At 46.6% G+C, this 23,166-nt stretch overlaps 1 protein-coding gene across 1 annotated transcript in view; it reads left to right on the top strand.

Annotated features, from left to right (window-relative positions):
* Nucleotides 1–23,166, top strand: part of LOC139060531 (uncharacterized) — a 46,750-nt gene that overhangs the window by 4,861 nt on the left and 18,723 nt on the right. The window contains exons 2-3 of the mRNA XM_070539696.1: nt 2,893–3,022; nt 11,905–12,182. Of these exons, the coding sequence (XP_070395797.1) occupies nt 2,894–3,022; nt 11,905–12,182 (407 nt within the window). The 5' untranslated portion in view covers nt 2,893. The remainder of the gene's footprint in view (nt 1–2,892; nt 3,023–11,904; nt 12,183–23,166) is intronic.

Raw genomic sequence — 23,166 nt, 5'->3', positions numbered from 1 at the left:
CGTCGGTGTAGTCTTGGCTTCCCGACTTCTTCGGGACGGCGGCGTGTCGTCATTAGGTCGTCGAGATGGTCTCTTCGTCGTCTTCGTCGTCGGCGGAGGATCTTCGTCAGTTCGACGAACAGCAACCGCACCTCCATCGGTTGCTGCTTTTAGTTTTCCGGATATGGGCTCGCAGAGCGGCCCCGGGCTGGGCCGGTGTACGGTCGGCGCTGCGGCGACAGGTAGCGGCCTGGTGACGGCGAACGGGACGGTCGTCGAGGGCTCCACTGAGTGGCGGCGAGGTAGTCGGCGATGTCACGTGGGCGCTCTCCAAGCTGTGGACGCGGCGCGTTGACGGCGAAACCTCGCAGTCCCATCTCTCGGTACGGGCATCGTCGGTAGACGTGACCTGCTTCTCCGCAGTGGTAACAGAGCGGGCGGTGGTCAGGAGCACGCCAAACGTCTGTCTTCCTCGGGTAGCTGCGCTGGGCGACGGGTGGGCGTGCTGGCGGCGGTGGTGGTCGACGGAATTGCGGCGTTACGGGGTCCTGGCGCGGTCGTGGAAGGGGACCTTGACGGCGGGCGACGGCGGCGTAGTTCATCGCTTGCGGCTGAGGCTGCGGCGGTTCTGGTTGCACTTGAGGAACTCCAAGCGATCGGTGCACCTCTTCTTTTACGATGTCGGCGATCGAGGCCACTTGAGGCTGCGACGAAGGCAAGACCCTCCGCAGTTCCTCGCGCACAATGGCCCTGATGGTCTCGCGCAGATCGTCCGTGGCCAGCGATTGAATTCCTGCGTAGTGGGTAGAGCCTGTACGGCGGTTGAATTGCCGGTTCCGCATTTCGAGTGTCTTCTCGATGTTCGTGGCCTCAGAAAGAAACTCTTCGACGGTCTTCGGTGGGCTTCTTACCATCCCGGCGAAAAGTTCCTCCTTTACCCCACGCATCAGTAGGCGGACTTTCTTCTCCTCGGCCATATCCGGGTCGGCGTGGCGGAACAAACGGCTCATTTCTTCCGTAAAAATGGCAACGCTCTCGTTTGGTAGCTGCACTCGGGCGTCCAGCATAGCTTCAGCCCTTTCCTTGCGCACGACGCTTGTAAAGGTGCGTAGGAAGCCGCTACGGAACAGGTCCCACGTTGTCAAGGTCGATTCCCTGTTCTCAAACCAAGTTCTGGCGGTGTCTTCTAAGGCGAAGTAGACATGCCGCAGCTTCTCGTCGGAGTCCCAGTTGTTGAATGTTGCGATTCGTTCGTAGGTCTCCAGCCATGATTCCGGGTCTTCAGTCGCTGCTCCATGGAAGGTTGGTGGGTCCCGAGGTTGTTGTAGGATAACAGGGGACGCCGGGGCAGCCATTGGCGTTGTCCTGACCACGATCTTCTTTGTCGTCTCAGGTAGAAGTCCGTGCTCTGGGGGCAGTCCTTGCAGTCTGCGGCTAGCACGCTGGTCTTCGGCGATGTTGGTTCTGTCCTCGGGCTTCGGGCTTGGGTCGCGACTTTGCGGGGGCGTTCGGTACATGAACGCACAAGCACCTCCACCAGATGTCACGTGGTGGTGACGTTAAGAACACAGTAGCAATACTGTGATAGACAAAACTAACTTTTATTGGGCGAACCTGTGCCCACAAAACAGGCTACACTTATAGCACAACGATAGCGGCGAACACGGTCGGCGATCGTCGAAAATCTGATCAGCGGGTCAAGCGCGTCGGCTTTTATAGATCAGTCATCGAATGTTCCAGATTAACTGATGGGACCCGCGTGTCTTCCACAAAGTTCTACACAATTCGTGTCACGCGATGAAATCTGATAACACAAGGTTCGGCGACAACAGACACGCGGATAGAAGCGTCGATAACTTTCCAGAAAAGTCGGATACATGCAGGCGCGTCTCTCGCTCTGCGATTACAGTTGTTAAGCGGCGAAACGTGGTTGCCCGATAAAGATAAGTACACGTGTCAATATTTAGCGGTGGCTGATTGAGGTTACCGACTTTTTCACAGCCCATAGTCACACCAATGACTGTGCTGCTCGTGTGACTTCTCCACCGCCATCGCCTGCTTCTACCATCAAGTGCAACCGGCTCTGATTAAATCTTGTAATTAATTTATATTAACCATATTTCAAATAATATTTAATATGCACTGACTTTTCCGGAGCGATTCACATATGCTTGTGCAAAGTTTCATTTAAAAGAATTATGTTCATGATTACAGTGACAGTTAAATTTGGCATTCACCGTTTTGTAATGGTTTCTAGAGGGACCTCGCAGCTACTCGTCAACTTTGAGAGCTTCCCCTATTAAACCTTCATACTCAAAACTTTGCTTTGGATATTCCAAACAACGCTTGGTTTACTTGAAGCTTTCATATTGACCTACTTTCTATTTGCTTATTCGTTATTGCTTTGTTTATACTGCTTGTTGCTTGCGCGACATGCTAGTGTTCGCTTTGTCTTACGTCTTCTCCTGCCGTTTGCATAAAATGTCGCTTGCATTATCGCTCAATGTCATCCTCTTCTTGTTTTGCAGCTTATTGTAATAAGTGTGGCCGTCTTTTTCGGACACTTGGCAGGATTTTGCCGCAGTTGAAATCGTTGACAGCTGTGCTGTCACAACGCAGGAAAGAAAAAAACTTGCGGAGACCATTCTAAATATTCATTGCCGTAACGACGGCACAGCTTCATTGTTTCTTGTCATCTCATAATAGGACGCATATAATTTTTCACATTTTTATGCAAGTAATTTATGAGTGTTTTTCACTCCTTCAGAATGCATACCATGCAATCTTCTGAGCGCTACCTTGGAAACTTCCGTTCGCATCTGTACAGTCTGCTGCATTACATTCACTGATAAGCCAGGTCACTGAAACTAAAGCGTGCCCGTGAGAGATTATGACCAGCTTTCCGCTTTCCAGGATGAAGAAAGCTGGCAAAAAGGTCTACGTCCGGCGCTACGAGCCCAATTCAAGCAGCACCATATCTTCCATCAGTGACTTCAGTTCAAGCGTTGCAGATGGAAAGTGGGACAGGGAGGTGAACAGACAGGTCAGTGGCTTCAGTTACGGGCCCCTGATAAACGTCGTGAGGAGCGCATTACGTGTTTCCTGACTGTCGGAGGAGACGACGTCGATTCCTTCTGATTTCGTCAGACAATCAAACAGTTGTTGCTTCAGAAAAAAATTATTGCGTTCTTTGGCGGACAGAAACGTTTACGAAATGCACGTGGAGCAAACATGCGAATGATGCAGACCATTATTATTCGCATGTTAATGGGAAGAGCACGAGGATGCAATTCACAACACATGTGACTTCGAAGAAAAGCAGGGACAAGGGCTCGAATATCTCCCACGTCCGCACACCCACGTATCAAAACAAAATTTCACGCACACAAACACACACACGTCCGCACACCCGCGTACACAAAACAAGAACGTTCACACGCACAGACACGCGTCCGCACACCCGCTACACATAACAAAAAAGGTTCACACATAGACGCACGTTCACACACCCACGTACACTAAACCAAAAAATGTTCACACACACGTCCGCACACCCGCGTACACAAACCAAAAAGTTCACGCACACACATACACACACGTCGCACACCCGCGCGCAAAAAGCAATGTTCACACACACACACACACGTCCGCACACCCGCGTACACAAAACAAGAAAGTTAACACACACACACAGACACAGACGTCCGTACACCCGCGTACACAAAATAAGAAAGTTGAAACACACAAACGACCGCACACTCACGTACACAAAACAAAAAGTTAACGCAAAGACACATCCGTCCACACACCAGCGTACCCAAAACAAAATATTTCAGACACACACACACACACACACGCGCGCGCGCGCACATCCGCACACTCGCGTACACCAACCAAAAATTGGCAGTGGCTTAGCTCGGCTATGCCAGGATATACATAGCGAAAGCTAAGGCGTACCATGGTTAGCCTTGGTTAATCTTAATTGCAAGTCCAGGTTAGTCTGGTTGTCTAGATATGTTGCGGCGTTTAGCCAGTCGTTCGGCGCGCTGTTCGTCTGTTTCCTGGGCGATTCGTTTCCTCTTCATCTCGTTCCGATGTCGATTCCAGGTCTCCTTCTGCTTATCAGAATTGTCGCCGTCCGTACTGCCGCCTCAACTGTGGTTGCGGCACACAGGAGCTCTCCTTTTCAATCCTCCGACAAGTCATCAGGCATGCGTCGCAGCTGGCGAAGCGAGCAGAGGCGAGCGCAACGACGAGGAACGCGTGTGACGTCGTACCAAACGGCGGCGGAGGAAAGGCGGTGTGCTGGGCAGCGGCGGAACACCTCTGGTTCGGTGCTACTAGTGGCGCATGCGCAGTAGTGACTAGAGAGCCAGAGAGAGAGAGAGAGAAATATCCCCAGCGAGGCGCGCGTTGTGACGTCATGTGCCTCCTCGGAGCACCGCCACGGGGAAATCACAGGTTCGCGACCAGTAAAGCTTTCGCTTTTAAATAAAGTTCACACACACATGCACACGCCTGCTCACCCATGTACACAAAACAAAAAAAAATGGTTCACATGCACACGCACACGTCTGCACACCGGCGTACACAAAACAAAAAAGTTCACACAAGCACACACGTCCGCACACCCGCGTGCAGAAAACCAATACGTTCGCACAACCGCACATCCATATATATATATATATATATATATATATATATATATATATATATATATATATATATATATATATATATATATATATATATATATATTGTGTCCGAGAGAAGCAAAGAGCAGGGCACGAACTTCACCGTATACGCGCTTTTCCATGCGAACCTCCCCACCTTCACTGCTATCGACCTGTGCTGGCAGCAGTTTCTTTTATATTTACCTAAGTGTGCTACTGCGTGTGCAGCAGGGTATGTAATGACGTCCCCCAGAGCGTTCATCACCCACTGCCCCCTCCCCACCACCCAGCCGCATTCTCGTGCGTCATCCCGCTGCGCGAAAACTTATTAGCGGTGGCCGTGGCGATGTTCCCTCCTTCCAAGAACTTCCTTAGTTAGAAGACCCCTTGCGTTAGAGCGAGTCACAGAAGTGCGGAAAAAAAAAACTTCCGTTGCAACGGCGTCACTATACATGGGCACCGCATAACTAGCCAGAGGGCGCCGCGGTTGTTTAGTCTTGTTACAAATGCTGCCGCCAGCGCGAGTCACTCAGGCTGCGACGGAAATGAGAAAACATACTGAAGAGCAAGACCCACGCTCCCGCGTCATGGCTTCCTGGAATACGTTCAGTGCAGCCCCAACCAACGCACATCAGCGTAAGAATAAGTAATACACGGGCTTATTATGCGATGGTCCTATAAACTCATGCACGGCATAGAGGCCTGCACTACGTTTGCACAGCATGAAGAAATCGAGATAAGGAAACCGCTGTAATGCTCCGCGAACGCGTGATGTTTGATACGAGATATACTTCAGCAAGACTGCGAGTCGGCCTAGTTGGAACAGATTCATCTTAAAACTTATTGAGCGCAACAAAACATGGACGAAGAATAGAAGAAACACAAGGACGAGCGCTTTCTAACAACTGGTTTTATTTTTGAAGAACCACCTGCTTAAATACCCACAGATCTGCGCGATCTAGTCAACAGAGCACGCCTATAGCGCATATAGCGCATATAGCGACTTGATCGCGCAGATCTGTGTGTTTATATGCGCTATAGACCTGCTCTGTTGACTAGATCGCGTAGATCTGTGGGTATTTAAGCAGGTGGTTCTTCAAAAATAAAACCAGTTGTTAGAAAGCGCTCGTCCTTGTGTTTCTTCTATTCTTTGTCCATGTTTGTTTGCGCTCAATGAGTTTTAAGATATACTTCGTACGCTCTCTGGGTTATGTCGCATAATGCTGCTGTATCAAAAGCATGAGCGCGCGGTGTTTATAATGTGCTCAGACAAAACGCGGAGAATTCATTTCATCGTAGCATCCTTTAGTTATCTGCTGAAAAACCCGAAGAACTTAAGCCCCGACTGAAGTATGCATATCAATGCCTACAGAAATAACAGAGAAACCTATGGGTCTAAAGTAGATGTTCAGCGATCATGCAAATGCTGTTTAGTCGATACATGAATTCATAAATGCTTTTTTTTTTTCAAATGGCATCGTGACTCTGCAGATTTATTACTTGCAACAGGCAATTGCGCTGTAAGTGCAACTATTCAGAACAATTATTGGCGTGCGCTGTCTAGGATTGCATCGCTGTATTCATAGGTATATGATCACCTGGAACCTAAAAAAACAAATAGAGTATATAGCGCCACAGCAATGCCTGAAGGCGCGTGCACGAAAAATAAACGAAACGATATACTATCCATGGTTTATATATTATGCTGAAGAACTGCAGCGCCCGATAAGGAAACTCTTTGAGAATCAGCATCCGTCTACCCCTGCGTTATCTAAGGCAAACCCCCCCTGCTTCATTGTTCTTTACGCCAACCATCCCTGGTGAACATCACTGGAAAACGAGCGCCGCGTTTTGCCTCTGTTACAACTACGGCGTTTTTCTGTCTATTCGGCACACAAGACAACAAGCTACCCGCTTGTTAGGCGCCACTGTCTCTTGCGTTTTCGGCCGTGTTGACGCATACTGTCAGTATTTCTTTTCTAATTGTGAGAAGAATTGATTCGAGGCCTATTTTTTGAACAGATACTGGTTCGAGCAACTGATTAAGCGTGAAGTGGTTACTGTCGACCAAAGCAAGGCTGCATCGCCGCAAGCTCAGAAAGCGGCAGGAGTGTTTCCCTCTGTTCTCGCCTATCGTTTGGCTGCAGAAGGAAGAGCATTTGCTCGAGATAGTAGAGTATACCTCTGCACTTAGCATGGCGCAATATGGCCCCGTACCGCTTTTAGACAGTTCTGTAATAGTGTTTGCATCCAAACGTAAACGCATTACCTACGTCAAGAAATAGCGTTGTCCTCAGCGCGGATGCTCTGAACCTTATTGGTTTTGTTCGTTTACGTGCGCTATGATAACGTACTTTATTTCGCGAGTTGAAGGTTCGTCGTGTTTAGGAGCACTAAGATACTGCGTTGTAGAACATGGCGGCACCCAAGGCTGCCGCTTCAGCGTGAATGCTCGTGATGGCTAAGCGCTCACTATCGTTGATCGCCAGTAAGTATGGAAATGAGCTCTCGATTCCTCTAAAGCGACTTGAAACGTTAGTTATGAGCGCATAGCGTGTCTAATTTCTGAGGTTTTTTTGGCGATTTCGACGTACGTAGGCCTAACGAGACGCGTCCGCAAAGCAACAACAGGATGGCTGCTTGTGGATCGTTTTGACTTGGCACTACGTTTGGCACGATGCACCAGACGGTGCCCTGTATTTTAACGCTTTCCTTACGTTTGCGTCCCGTACGTGAAACTAAATGTCTTACTAACCGTGACGTCAAGCAAAGGTGCTTGCTTTTAACGTACGTAAGGTGTGTAAACGCCATTACGAATCTGTCTATGGTCTCCTTACGCCGTCTTCAAGCTTGCCATTCACGCGCCTGGCCCGATCGAAGTTTCCCGTATGCGACTCGAGGTTGACTTAAAGCGTGAAGTCGTCACGGCTACTAAGCGAGCCTTTCCCCAACAGAGAAGGGAGCACAATGCATGTGATAAGGCACAGGCGAAAGGTTTCCATGTACCGCGGTCGGCTCTATTACCGCGCAAGCAGTAGTGTTTCGTACAAAATTCACTAGAAAGAATTCTGGCGCTAGTGTCTATGGGAGCAGCAGGCACGGTGGTTCTGCCACCATATGTGAATGATGGTTAGTACATGAACTTGCGTAAACTTCATGCTTCTGGCTTCAAACGGCCTTGCCACATTGCAAATTGTTCTTTTCCAACCAAATATTGCCGTACAACTGTAACAATTGGCAGTAATTCGGCGTGATCGCACAGCACTATTAAATGCTGCGTTTAACATGACAAAACTGCTTGTTAATTTATGCCATTCAAGGGAGATAAAGCGCATTCAGTGAAGCCGCAAGAATATTTGAAGCCACGCACAAGCATGATGATGAGAAAAATAATGTGCTAATAATTCACAGGTTATAGCTAATGGATCGAAGTGCCAAAGTTTCCTCTAGTAACTTTTTGAGGAAACGCTACGACGCAAGCCAACGATAACATTGCGCACGCTGTTGTCGGCCATAGTCTGAAGCAAGCGGTGTCACATAGTTATGTTCGAGCTGCCATACAAGTTGGTCGCTGTCGCACGATACACGGGAGGCGTCGGAGGGCCCGCCGCTCATGATAGCGATCAGCGTAATAACAAAATTATTTTTTCATTTTTGCATTGCTACATAAGTTCCTCTACGTCAGCATAACATTACTGAAAAAAGTAAATGTTTTACCTACTAGCAGGGACCTATGTGGAAATAGCTTGATATGTTACAGTACGTGAAACTAGTGCGAAGCGAGATTTAAGAGTGCTATGTACTGTAGTATAGCAGGTTCAAGGAGCCTCTTTTGCAAGCATATCCCACTTGCTTAATGGAACTTATATTGGGACGGCATTAAGAAAGTATGGGTATAGTGAACCACGATAAAGACGGCAAGAACTTTCGTGCTGGCAAGTTAACACCCATGAAGGCGCTATAGTTATGCTGGCGAAGCCTAACCGACCCTACATGCCAGCTTCTGAACGGGTTTATCTCGGTAACTTCAAGTGTTAATATCTCCGTTCATTTGTTACCAAAAACCTAGCTGGCCAATGTAATACAAGAAATCACCGAAAGCACAATTGTTACCCCTAGAACAAAGAATCGAATAGGCGGAGCAACACGCAATAAGAAAAACTGTCAGTGCGCTTCTCCACACATTTTGTTCGACCTAACCACGGTGGTGGAGCTCGGGTTAGAATCTCAATTAAGGTGTCAACATGTCGGCTGCAGACACCATTCCCCCTGTCTTCCCTCCCTCATGCCATCCAAGCTATGAAAATGCGTGTCTCAGGTTTAGCAGCGTTACTGGCAGGAACGCGGTCATCTTGGTTAGGGTAACTTAGGTATGTGGAAAAGCCCGCCTACGGAATTCCGCATATCGTCTACTGGAAAACAGTTCCGAATCGTTAGTTTGCACATACGTCTTGAGCCGTATACCAGCGCCCCTTGTTCGCCATGCGGCATGACGTCAGAGAAGGAGTGCGACCGGCATTTTGGGCTTGCCCGCAAGCCGGTCTGGCCGGCCTGCTTGGTCTGCCTGTCCCCGGCTACGAAGAGAGAAAAAGAGAGAAATAAAAAGAAATTCACTGACTAGTTATCCGGCAATCCAAAAAAGAAAGTAAAGAAAATGAAACAAAAGTAATGGTTGAATAGTACCTCTCGTGAAAGAAGATTAGTGCTGTCAATACTTTAGCACGGTCGCGAGAAGCGACGCAAGGCTTCTGCAACTCGAAAACAGCGTCCTTCTTTCATCGATCCACTGCCAAGCAGCGCGCCCGCTCCCGGTGCCCGTGCTTCGCAGCCAGTGACAGCGCACGTGTTCAAAACCATCTCGAAGCACGAGACTCGCTTCTCGAGGAGATCGAGCTTGCAGAGAATCAGCAAACGCACCTAATAAGCCACTAACTCACCACGTGTTTGTGCATCTATTACCTAAATAGATTCACGGAATTGTCTATTTTCTTGCAGGTCTGCTTTTTCGCCCCCGTGGCGACTAATCATGGCTAGAAAGAACTGCATAACGGCTGAATATACGCTTTCGAAAGCCGCTATCAACGGGCCTAGCAAAAAACAGTTTACTTTCTGTTACAAGGAGTTTCCTGCAAAAGTTACCTGAGGAAACGCTGGCGCTGGCTCAAAGCATGTTGTTTCAGCCAGCACGGCAATGATTGTTTGTACGTGGATTTGCCTAAATGTCTCCATTCTGGCTTTAAACGGCTTTGTTATTTTTCACGTAGATGATTTTCAAACAACACATCGCGTTGTAAATGACACTTCGCAATGATTACACTTGCAACTCCATAATAGGCACATTGTCGTTCTTGGTAAACTGTGAAAGTTAGTAATAAAGTGTAATAACAAAAATATGCAGTCGAAACGTACATACTGGAATCTATGTGAAGTGAAGCTTCGTTTATTGGTGAATAAATAGGCCTCACTAATGTCTACTTGATACTCTACAAATAACGGTTTGGTTTGATTTGGTTCGATGAATTTCATGCATAGTTGTTATAGTGGGACCTTCCCATATTGGAGTATTGGCCATGAACGAGCAGTCACACCCACTGCCACATGGTTGGCTAAATCAAAGAAAATAAAGTTAACCAAATAATCCGGTAAATATAAATCACGATCGCAAAAAAAAAAATATTGATGTGCCTTAGAGATACCTGTCAGCCGACATTAGGTGAACAGTTTTTATGTAGGAAGCTTGTTGCACTTACGAAGAACAGAGGTGGATTCAATTGGTCAGCATGCAAAAGTCATGTGAGCCACTTCACGGGTATTTTTATAGGACCTTTTATATATATCGAGTGTTCAAACTTAAGCTTTATGGTTTTCTTAACGTTAGGCACTGGGAGGCACGCGAAGACCACCTGTGTAAAAAACTTACGTGGCCAGGGGGACACAAAGTGAGATGATAATTGTCGCTGTCATCAGCCCAATTGCCTCAAATGGAATGATTAACTATTTGCTGACTGCCGTTTGGATTGTAGTTTGATGTTTGAATTGAAAAGTTAGAGGCAGTTGTGTTTTTACACAGTATTAGCTGGAAGAATTATTCTAGCGTGTCTGTGCTGCGAGATATCCGACTCCAAATTTTAATTGTCGTTCGCATAATTACGCATGCAAAAGAGTGAAGATCAGCACAAAGTTCCTCGCTGATGTGCGTGCGTGCGTGTGTATCTGTGTGTGTTTGTGAGAGAGAGAGAGAGAGAGCGAGAGAAAGAGAGCGAGCGAGAGAGAGAGAGAGAGACAAAAAGGGAACAAGAACACAGACGAACGAAGGTACATTTATGCCCTTGTTCCCTTTTTTATATTTTTTTGCCAGCGTAAAACTCAGTGCAACATAATAATGACAAAGAAAAAAGTTTGTTGATCTTGTCATGGAATCACTGCGTAACCTGAGGCCTGTGAGCGCGATCACTCCAGCATTCATTTACACATATATGAAGTTGTAACTAACATTTGTTACCCATTACATATGCGAACAGTGGCCCTCATGTTGCCCGAAAAGATTTATTCGGCTACCTACGTTATCGTTTGTCTTATTTATTTTACACCGCTGTCTCTACAGCATCACTTGTACAGAGAAAATAAATTCAAATATGTGTTCTGTGTTACTTGCATGCGTCTGGGCGCATGTGTTGTACGACTCAAAGTCTGTACTACATGTATATGTTGTGTCTACCGCAAGCTTGTTCGTTACTTCACTACCCGCATTTCGTACATCATTTGAATGAATGCACTTGCGTGGGACTTTGGTACCTGCATTTACATGCCCTGTAATTCTAAATTTCAAACGCAAAGCTGCTGCTAACTGCGAAGGTGTCTCAGCATGAACGCTCAATACGTCTGCGACATGTTTTCGCTTGGGCACCTGCAACTCCATGATGGAGATAAGCTATTTTACACAGTGAAGTCAAGGCTTATGTACCACTCCCATTGCTTCTACGCTCTCAAATCCGCCGTGTGCGCAAGACGTTAAGAATGTGTCTAATTGCCCTACTCGGAACATCGATGATAATAGCTGTATTCAGATAACGCTGCTTTCTCTGGCAAAAACACACGTGATAGGAACACGTGCAGTGTAGTTTCTTGCCGCCTGCGGGTTTTCTAGATGCTGCTTAACACATGAAATTATATTTTACAGCTTTTTTTAAGCTCGTCCCTCATGGCTACCAAAAGATAACAGTAAAATATTTCGCGGGACCCTCCGATGCAGGCTGGCCTGGTGACGAAGATAAACATCTGTTCTCTCGGCAACCTCCCTCCGTATACCGATGTTGCCTCATGGAATGTCGACCCAGAAGCCGAGAGAAAGGCTCAGAAGAAGAAGAAGAAAAAGCGGGACAAAAAGAAACGACTCGAAGGCAATGGCGCTCACACGCCCGTGAGCTCCAGCCGGACAGGACTCCTCAGCGCCGAGTTCGCGGGTATGGACACTAGTGCGCTAGTGAAAACGGCGCCGACCGAAGCAACGACTACGACCCAACCTAAAGAGTGAGTACCCTTTTAACTCGTTTTGAGGTGAACACGTGTTATATTCCTAACCGCTGTGTTAGCAAAAAAATGCCTAAAATAAATGTTCCAGCTTAATTCGGTAGATTTCTACAGGAGCACTTGCTCTCGATATAGATCGTCAAATAACACGACGAGCTGCACTCGTTATTCTGGAAAAGACGCGAAACCGTAGGAAGAAATGACCGGATAGGAATGGGAGGAGCAGCCGGATAGGAATGACTCTTCTTCCTGCCTGATCATTCCGTCATATGGTTACGCCTCTTTTACGACATAATAAGTATGAGCTGAGTAGTACAGCCAGAAATATTATTAGGTTATATGCATTTGTTCTCTAGCAGGCTCTGCTTTTTGTTGCTCTTGGTCTTGGTATTCGGCAGCCTTTCTTCTTTTTTGTGGAGCTTTTTTGTGTTAATCGCACATGTCGCCTATACAACAAACCACGCACGAACAGAAGCTCTCAGCTGTCCGGTCTTTTGTTCGTATGGTTTCGCACTTTTTGTTCCATAAAAGTATGAACCAGCTAGCCCAGTAACCAGCGGCAGTACTTGCCTACTCGGACGTATTCTGACGTACGAGGTCTGTCCCAAAACTTCATTTCTTGAGCAAGCAAAAAAAAAGAAAAAAATAGATGAGGCAGTGGCGGCACCGTTTTAATTCTCTTAATTTAATTCACCGTTTAATTCTACGTACTGTTGTGTGACAAGGCCAATGTTTCCTGGTACATTTATTTTTCCAACCGATTTTGTTTTTACATGTTCAGCTGGTCGCAGAGATTCTCCGAACCGGAGCTTACCACTTGCGGAGGGGGAAACGAGGCGACACCTGAAGGTGGGGGGGGGGGAGGGGGAGGCATGTTCACGTTTACAATTACCGTCGAGGACGTCTTCGAACTTCATTGGTTGTTTATTTTGTCATATAATACAGACATGCTTAGCCGCTCCTTTGACAACGGATTGGAGTAATCTTCGAAGCAACATAAATGTCAAAACCGAATGGCGCATGCCTGCGTCAGCATGGCAACTCTGCCACTAATTGAAACAGAGAAGCAATTTCTAGGTGTCAATGTCTAGAAGAAAAATGCAGTCGAAATCCTGCGGTGGCCGCTTGTCTGTAATAATTTGTGTCGCCTTCTCCTGTTGTGCTTAGTCTTTCGCACTGTTAAACTTTCACCTTCACCTTCAACGAGAGTTCGTACTTCTTCATTCCCAAAGATCCCGCAGCTCAAGAGACATAACTGCAAGCGGCACAGTTAGACAAAAAGAAACGCGTTTTTTTTTTTTCGCGTGTGAGTGTGGGTGTGTGTGTGCGCGCGTGTGTGTGAGTGGGTGGGGATGGGGACGGGGGGGGGGGGAGGTAAACCAACACTATGATGACAACTGTATCCCTTCTTTAAGGGAATGCCGAATTTTACAAGTTTTATTCTCTAATCCTCCTAGAGGATAAAAAATTAGCTGTTTAGGTTTTATATTTCTCCAATCAGTAAAGCACTTTGTGAAGGGGGTAAGAAAGTAAACGATTTCTTTTTCCGCACAAAATAACCTGGAAGTTAAACAAAGCCTTGTACCCCAACACACTTGGCACGCTGCCAGGGTAATAATTATACGGCAGCAATTATCTGCCTATTCGCCACGCCGCTCTATTGTCTGCGAGAAGACGCCTAAATTACTGCCTAGAGTATTGGAAGTGGAGAAATCGCCGCCAAGGTCTTCGGGAGCAGTCTAATTACTACATTTGGCAAATGGTGTTGAGTCCGTAGGAGAGGAATCGATTAGGGGCACGCTTTGAGGACCTGTAATGACCTGATAGAGAAGCACCACATTCAATCTTAATTAACGTTGCCTTTTAGCTAGATTGCTTTCCATAAAGAATGTAATATTGGATCTTAACTTAATACGAGTACTTTAGTGTCTAACGTACGACTAAGCTGTCGTGAAACGTTCGACCTCGTCACATTATTAACAATGCTAATCACACATTAGGTTACTGTAACATATTCTTTAGTTTATATTGTGAAGAGACACAGATGAAGACTAGAAGCAGACAGTACGAGCACTCGTCCTGTCTGCTTCTAGTCTTCGTCTCTTTCGTTTGCGCGATAAACTAATGATATGTTGCCGTACCAACTTGAACAACTCCTTTCTTTTGCACCGGGTCGCTGTTTCCGATATGGTTTCTCGCTCAAAACACCCTGAAACCTTTATTTTATACGACAATAATGAAAGACAAATATATTATGGGTTGGCTGTTCGGAATACATATCAATTCATTCTGATTACTTCCCTTTGAATATGTCAAAATATTTCTTGCCCTTTAATACCTTTCTAACCACAAAAGAACTGCAAGTATAGGTTGTATGGGAGATATCTCCACATATCTATTAGATTCCCCTTGCAAAAATTAGACACCAATGAATCATGTTGTACAGGTTATTAGGTCAGCCCGTATTGCACTCCTACTGTCCTCATCATCATCATCATCAGCCTGGTTGCGCCCACTGCAGGGCAAAGGCCTCTCCCATGCTTCTCCAACAACCCCGGTCATGTACTAATTGTGGCCATGCCGTGCCTGCAAATTAAAAGACTGTTAAGCATTACTTTAATTTTCTGCAGATTAATTTTTAGACCCACTCTTCTGCTTTGCCTCTCCAGGTCAGTGAGCATGCATTGCAATTGGTCCCCTGAGTTACTAAGCAAGGCAATATCAGCGAATCGCAAGTTACTAAGGTATTCTCCATTAACTACTGTCCTCATTCCTCAACTATTGCACGTATCTCATACTATTGATTACCGTGGGAACTATGTTGCATCGCATGCAGTTCATTTCAATTCATTTGTTTCTTAGCTCGTACCAAGAAACAGCTGTCAGTTTCTTAACCAAGTAATGGCCGCTTTTACCCTAAAGAAACAGCAGTTATGTTGGAACGTATCTAAATAATACACAAGCTATGAGTCAAGCCTATTTGTGAGGGGGGGGGGAGGGGCTCAGGAAAAATGTTGACCACCTGGTGTCCTCTAGCGTTCGCCTAAGTACACGACCGCTCTTGCATTCCACCCTCATTGTAACGTAGCCGCAAGGCAGTATGTAGTCATCTGTCTCAGGAACCATGTAAACGCCGGTATAGGGAAAAGGAGGCGCGATACGCGCATACTCATTGCAAGTGAGAAGTACGGTGAACGATACATGACAGGTGACACCCAGTTATCCGCGTGACTACTGGAGTAGTGTCGTTCCTGTAAGCAGCTGGCTCATGCCATCTTTGATAGCTTTATGCCTTGCTCAAGCTAAACAGCGCACAACACAGAACAAAACGAAAACAAAAACGACGAATAACGGGACGAATAAGGTGGAAAAACAGACCCAGGTCCCGTGTGCTGGGTCTTCGCACTGGCTTGATATATTGCACAACTGCATGGTAATAGGTCTCAAATACAAATATCACTCTCACGTTTGATTAGGTTGAGCCGGATTTGTTTTTTTATTGGGGTCTTAGAACTATGGAACTCTTTCTCGACTTCAACATTTCCAGCCGGTTGGCTAAATGTGGATGTGCCGCTATGCATGCTGTTTTACGCGCAACATCATTGCGTATGAATCCATCGCGATTGAGCATATAGACCTTTTTTTTCTTGCACGGGTGCCGCCGTATTGCGTAGGCAGTGGCGCTATCTATGGACAGTACAGAGGTTTAGTTTAGAGGACGCAAGTTCCCTCAGCCAATCTGCTCCTTTGTTATCCTCCTTAACGTTGCACTCATGATTCTTCGTTCCATAGCTCGTTGAGTCGTCCTCAATTTAAGTAGAACCCTTTTCGTAAGCTTCCAGGTTTCTGCCCCGTAGGTGAGTACTGGTAAAACGTAGCTGTTATACCCTTTTTTCTTGAGGGATAATGGCAACCTGCTGTTCAAGATCTGAGAATGCCTGCCAAACGCACCCTAGCCCATTATCATTCCTCTGATTATTCCAATCTGACGATCTGGATTCGTGGTCACTACCTGCCCCAAGTAGATGTATTCCCTTACCACGTCCGGTGCCTCACTACCTATCGAAAACTGCTGCTCTCTTCCGAGGCTGTTAAACATTACCTTAGTTTTTTGCAGGTTATTTTCAGACCCACCCTTCAGCTTTGCCTGTCCAGGTCAGTGAGCATGCATTGCAATTGGTCCCCTGAGTTACTAAGCATGGCCATATCATCGGCTAGTCGCAAGTTACTAAGGTATTCTCCATTAACTCTTATCCCCAATTCTTGCCAATCCAGGTCTCTGAATACCTCCTGTAAACACGCCGTGAATAGCATTGGAGAGATCGTACCTCCCTTCCTGACGCCCTTCGTTATTGGGGTTTGGTTGTTTTCTTTATGGAGGACTACGGTGGCTGTGGAGCTGCTATAGCCATAGCCACAGCTTAAGTGTAGCGGCGGTCAGAAGCAGTAGCGCGGTAGCAAGAATTATCTATAATTTGGTCGCGGTGGTCAGATCGATCCCTCGTGTTATCATGCTAAACGAGCGAGCAGGCATCATCAATAATAGTGGCGTAGACAATGGTACATAGTCGTGCGAATGCAGCGCTTCAGACATTTTTTTTTATTGCGAAGCTCAAAGTTTCGCGATCCAGTGGCTTCTGCAACGTCGGTCATCCCAAGGGACTGTGGGTATGGATCCGGTGAGCAGACGATGGCAAGAAAGAAACTAAGAAGTCTTGCGAAACAAATTCGTGCAGTGTCCTACGCAGCAGAACTAAAAAGAAGTAGCCCACGCAATAGCAGCGAAGGACTGGTACTCACTCACCCGGAGTACGGACATGTCACCACTTTGATAATGGCATGCCAGGTGTTACGAGACGATGCCGGGACGGCTCAGATATTGTCTTGCCCCTGTCCCGTCAGCTTCGGTTGTTCCCAGAGGAACCGAAAGCACGCAGGTACAAAGCAGAAGTGGTGGAGGTGGTTTTGTGGTGGACTATCCTGACGCGTAGTGAAAGGAATTCCGAGCTGCCGGTGGTTGTGCAAATATATAGCCACACACGCTCAAGAAGGGACGCACCTCGACGCACGATTTCAAAATAGAGCCGCTGAAATACGAAGTCTACGAACTACATGTCGCAAAACATAACCCTCGGGATGGGGTCGATTTAGATGCTATTACTTATTCTCACTCCAAGACGCGTCTAAGGTCCCGAACCCAATTGTTTTTCCTCTATCTGTCGCAGTGGCTCCTAAACACACGCCAAATAACTGTGCTAGGTGAAGATTGACTTTCCCACCGGCGATGTTCCCTGCCGTTGCACTGGCTATGCACCGCAGTGCTTTACCCTTCTACTTTTACTCATATTGTTTCCCAATTGCCTCGCCCCAACAACGCGGTTGGGACGTCCGTTAGAGTCTGAGACACCGCAGTTTTCCTCTCTTGACAACCACTTGCCCTTTCTCCAGTGTGCGCGGGAACAGGAGCGCCTACTCGCTCCGATATTGCTTCCGTAGAAGAGCAGCCGGCTCCTGCTCGCGATGCTCGAGTTGTCGAGATCGCTGTTAGATGCGACGACGTTGGCAGGCTATGCGCCCACCGCCACGGTAGAGATGGCTCCACTGCGAAGTGCGAAAGGAAATGCGGCTTTCTTCACAAAGCTTGGCCTGTAGTATATTTTTCTCGGCAAGGATGAAGGCGGTAAAGTGCGGCTTTCAGATTATCGATTTAATTTTGCTGTATACTGTGTGTATATTGTAGGAAACTCTGGCAGAAGTTACTGTAGGAGCCAGCTTCAAGGTGCTTCTGATATCCCAAACTGGCCATATTAAACAAACTGTTACGTTATAATTGCGACACATCGCAATGATTACGTGTTTACGAAGATCGTAATTGTCTTGCTCTGTTAAAAACATTTTACTAGTTGGAGACAACGTCAATAGAAATATAAATCCATGTATACTAACGAGCGTTCCCATTGAGTTGAACAATCGCAGAACCAGAGTTCTCTCTAGTAAGTTTTGTAGCAGGCTATGACTGTCTATAAGCCCCAAGAACGAACTACAAGGGCATTGCGAGTGCCGCTCGCGTGACGTCAGGGCACGGACTCGCACCTGTCGTCTGCTGCAGTTCGGGCGGTGTCTGGGTGCCTCCTGCAGTGTTTTCGTTTGTTCTCTTTCGTTCCTTCTGCTCTGACATCCACCCGTTCAGCCTGCCATCTGTTAGCTGCCTGGTTAGCTCAGATGGTAGAGCGGCTGCCCCAGAAAGGCGGTGGTCCCGCGTTCGAGTCCCGGACAAGAACGAATTTTTCTTCAACTGTGAGGCTTTTCTTTCGAGGAACCTGCATGGGTTTCCTTTGTAGCAATTGCTACGAACGGGTGGATGTCTGATTTTCCCTTTATTAATTACTTTTCTCCACCTTGCGGGTTTCCGCAGAACTATTACGTCAAGCTCTTGCCTTTGCTTCGTGTTGTCGACAAATTCGACTTTGCCCGGCCATCTGCTAGCCGCCTGGTTAGCTCAGATGGTAGAGCGGCTTCCCCGGAAAGGCGGTCGTCCCTGGTTGGCACCACGACGAATTTTTCTTCAACTGTGAGGCTTTTCTTTGGAGGTAACCGTACGGGTTTCCTTTGCAGCAATTTCTACGAACGGGTGGATGTCTGATTTGCCCCTTAATATATATATATATATATATATATATATATATATATATATATATATATATATATATATATATATATATATATATATATATATATTCGTTCCGCTATATATACAACAAGGGGTACATATCCTGGGACAGTTGCGTATCCAATTTCCAATTTGGTATGTAAATGAAACCCTATGGGTGGTGGTATATAAATAAAGCCTCGAATAAATATTAGATAAACATTGCATACATAGAATTACTAATTGAAACGTACACAGATCGCGCCGAAAGCCGAATACTTGGTATACCTTGACCCCCGAAACGAAGCAAATTCCGATTTCGGACATATCTTGAGGGGTTTCTAACTCGACAGCGGGTAGATGTATGTAAATGGGACCGGTGCCAATCGACTTGTCTTGACGAGATCGATTGGGAAAACGGGTTGCTTAAGCTAATCACATGAGCGTAATTTCTCCGATAGATGGCGCTAGGCATCTATCTCTCCGCTAGGCGACGTGCGTGCAGGCGTATGTAAAGAGCCGTAAAAAACCTAACGTGGCTATTCAAGATGCCATCGCCGTCGTATCGAAGTGTGTTTACACGAATGGAAGTCTGCCTACGTTACTCGTAGGTTACTCGTAAGTACCTTTCACGCTAGAATGTAATACACGTTTGGCCTGAAGCTAGAATCCGACGTTAACGAACCGATCACCCAGTGGGGAACTGTGTTGGACTTGGTTTTCTCTGACCTCGTTGCAAAGGGGGCGGAATTCGTCGTGGACCGAATAAGTTTCATACCTAACGACTTTACTGATCACAGGACGGTGTTTGTGCTAATCAAGAACAGCCGAGAAGAAGAATTTGGATCCATGGTTGACGACGAAAGTGTTATGGAATAAGACAGTTCGTCTATCCAATCAAGTGAAGAATTTGATGAAGGTGCCAGTGAAGAAGATGTTGAGCAGTGATGTGTGTGATAGTTGATTGCAATATGTACAAGTGAAATGTTTGTGAATGTGTTTATCATAGGGTAAAATAAACGTACAAACTCGTATTTCTATTAGTGTGCCTAACTTTAATCTCATTCATATCAATTCTAGTAAACCAAACACCTAACTCTCGTTACTTGAACGTCTTCGAGACGGTGGCGGCATTTTTCTTTTTCATGCGCGGATCCATTACCGCAAGAACATAGCATCTAAGAATCCATTTATGTTACCATACCTTCCGCGGTGTAACAAGTATATCACAAACACTGGCTATGTATGACTTCAAGAGTTAACTTTATTTTAATCCGATAAAACAGGTTTGCTCGCGACGAGTAGTTCATGGGATAATATCGAACTTTTGCATTTGTTCACCGAAACGCTCGGTAGTAACACGAGGGCTGAACTAGCATTGCAGTTTAGATCCTATTAGCACCACTTGCTTCTTTCACTGCTTCTTAAAATTAGGCGGTTCTTCACGTGTTTACTTTCAGTGAGGAAACTTGAAGTAAGGCTAAGTGAGGCTTACAGCGGTTTGCAGAATGTGAAAAGGAATTTACCAATATATATCCGCTTTTCCGTGCTACACGTTAAAGTCACTTGAGCAATTTACTGGTGTTTGTTGCTTGAGGAATAAACATGACGAATATGTTTGGCGAACTGACACAGGCTGCTTGGCTTAAATTTTTTAGTGAAATGTGCCTTTTGGACCGTATGGATGCAGCCAGAAATAAGCCGAAGCATCATTAATTAGTGGTATGACACATATTGAAGATATAATTCTCCGGCGGAGGGTCAACAATCAACTCAAATTTGTAAGAATTGTGGTGCCTTCCTTACGAAAGTTGGCGACGTTCTCTTTCATGTACTGACATAACTTTTATGTTCTTCGTTTGTATAATTAAACAACGCTGCATCGAGCCATGGTGAGGCAGAAGGTGCTTGAACTTTCCTTATCTAGGCACATTAAGTTGCGCTGCAGCACCTCGAGTATACTTTAGACATTGCAACTGTCGCTGTAAAAAACTGCTTTATGGTTTAAATTCAAAGTTGTAGTGAACTGATGGGTTTCCTATGCAATGCGTGCCTCGCCATAACAGCAGTCGGTTGCTACCATTGCGTGAGGGGTGTGCCATATTGTCGATAAAGGCTACTGTGGGCCACCATGAATCCTTTCATCGCTTGCTGTTGCCTGTCTCCCGATCTTAACCACGAAACGTTTGCTTCAGGTGATTGCTACGATGGCATTTGTGAGTCAACTATGTAAATACTCTACGTGACGCGCCGTCTGTTAGCAGCCATCAGCAATGCCTTTTATGAGGGCGTGTTTGAGTGAGCGGGGAAAGCTGCAGCAAACTTTTTCATGGGCAGTGCGCGCCTAACTATTTTTGTCACGCATTAATAGGGTGGTCATATTTGACTAGAACAACTCACCATGGTAATAAGAATCATGAAGACAGCTTGGCTGGGCAGTGTCTTTCTAACACGGATAACATGTTCACCCCAAATACCACGATTTTTCTGCGATGTAAAATGCAATGTCTCTGATAGCTAAGTACTAAGGGAACGTTAAGTGTTTAGCCGAGCATCATACACAACTTCGCGTTTTGAATTTGCAGACATTCTTTTTACGCAATATTTATGGGCAGACACGGCGCATATATGCATTGCAAAACCAGTAGACCCCTTCAACGCTGCACAGCTTGTCATATCCAATCAGGCAATCAGGCATGACAGCAGAAAGAAGCCGACATATACTTTAATAAGTACGGCTCGAGCAACCCATACCCCAAGCCTACACGAAGGGAACGAGCGCGCGCGGCAGCCGAGCGAGCCGGAGCGAGCGGCGTCCTGGCCGTGACGTCACTCGCAAGAGGGCGCCACTCCAAGCTCTCACGGCTAATACTGGTTACGGTATGAGACGCTTCCATGGTCTTGGCCTAATGTTCTGCGCGCGCGCAGAAGTATTCCAGCGAGCTTGTAGGTCTTGAATGAACTGCTGTTTGTTCTCAACTGTACCGTGCATGGGGTTGCACGAGCACGTCAAGCTCGTGCAACGTTGCACCTGCACGCCTCGTTTCGCACGCAAATGTAGAATAAAAGTATAGCGGCAAACGAGATCGGTTGTCTACAGCTAAGAGGAAGAGGACGGAGTAACACGTATAACTCCCATGGGAACTATATAGCCCCGTCCGACGGTTCTGTCGTAGTCCCAGGGCCTCTGTCGTATACGCATCCCACCTGGCCCAGCACATTCTTAATGTCCCTCAGCAGAAGCAGCCAGCAAATTTTATTAAACGCTCGTGAGGGAGTGGTCTACTCGTTCAAGTTGCCGGGCTACTTGCTCGGTGGTAATTTGGTTACTATTCTGCTTCTTAATGGCGGGGAATTTGGACATAGTGTCTCTCTCACGACGGAATGCGAAGCTCATTTACATTTCGTTGTTGCTTCAGCCCATGTGGCGGTAGTACGGCGGCAACAATTTATTGGCTTAATTTGCTAGTACCCGCGGCGATAACCCAGCGTCTATGGTTCCGCGCTGGTGAGCTCGAGGCTGCCGGTTCAATCTCGGCCACAGCGGTGGCATTCGAATGCCAGGGGAACGCAAACAACTCTAGTAACGTGCGTGGGGTGCATGTTAAACTACACGAGTTGGTCAAAATTATTCTATCATCCCGTAATATAGAATGCCTCATAATTAGATGTTTGGCACGTCAAAACCCAGAAGTAATTGTTTTTAGGGACTCGCTCATCAGAAAATGAAGCACCCAATAACACCGCCATAGCGAAAGCAATTTAGCATACTGCCGTTATTTAGAAGCCTGTCCTGCCAGCTTTGCCAAGTTGGGAACACGGGCTCATTTTCTTCCTAAAAGCTAGGCAGAATGAACGAACTGTTGCGCTAGTTGTGTTTACATAACTGTCGAATGTAATTAGCGCTAGAAAAATCCGAATGCAAATAGAGGAACATGTTCTGTGCTTGCATTCGCCGAGCCTTTCTTTATGTCCTACCTCGTTTTGCTAATTACAGCGAGCAGCGATAACGACTGATTTATTGCGATAGCAGTCATGCGAACACTCCAGGCGCGTTCGCGCTGTCGGCACCGCCCCACCTTGCTGTCACGGTATTAGACGCATGCGTGGACTGCGCGTAGAAGGTGAAAATGGGTACTATTCTGTATATCGCTGAACCAAGCCAGATCGTCAAATTCTATAAGGGCAATACTATGGGCCAATTAGGCAAGCCGTAGCAGCCCTCTGGCACACACTGGCACGGTCCCTTCAATCGGCTCTGCGGCGAAGCCAGGGCTTCGATTTCACTGCCGCCGTTGCGACAGGAGCATTGTGCGTCCACTCGCTAGTATTGCT

This window comes from Dermacentor albipictus, chromosome 5 (genome assembly GCF_038994185.2).
Source record: "Dermacentor albipictus isolate Rhodes 1998 colony chromosome 5, USDA_Dalb.pri_finalv2, whole genome shotgun sequence".
Classification (NCBI taxonomy): domain Eukaryota; kingdom Metazoa; phylum Arthropoda; class Arachnida; order Ixodida; family Ixodidae; genus Dermacentor; species Dermacentor albipictus.
This window is presented reverse-complemented; position numbering and strand designations above follow the sequence as displayed.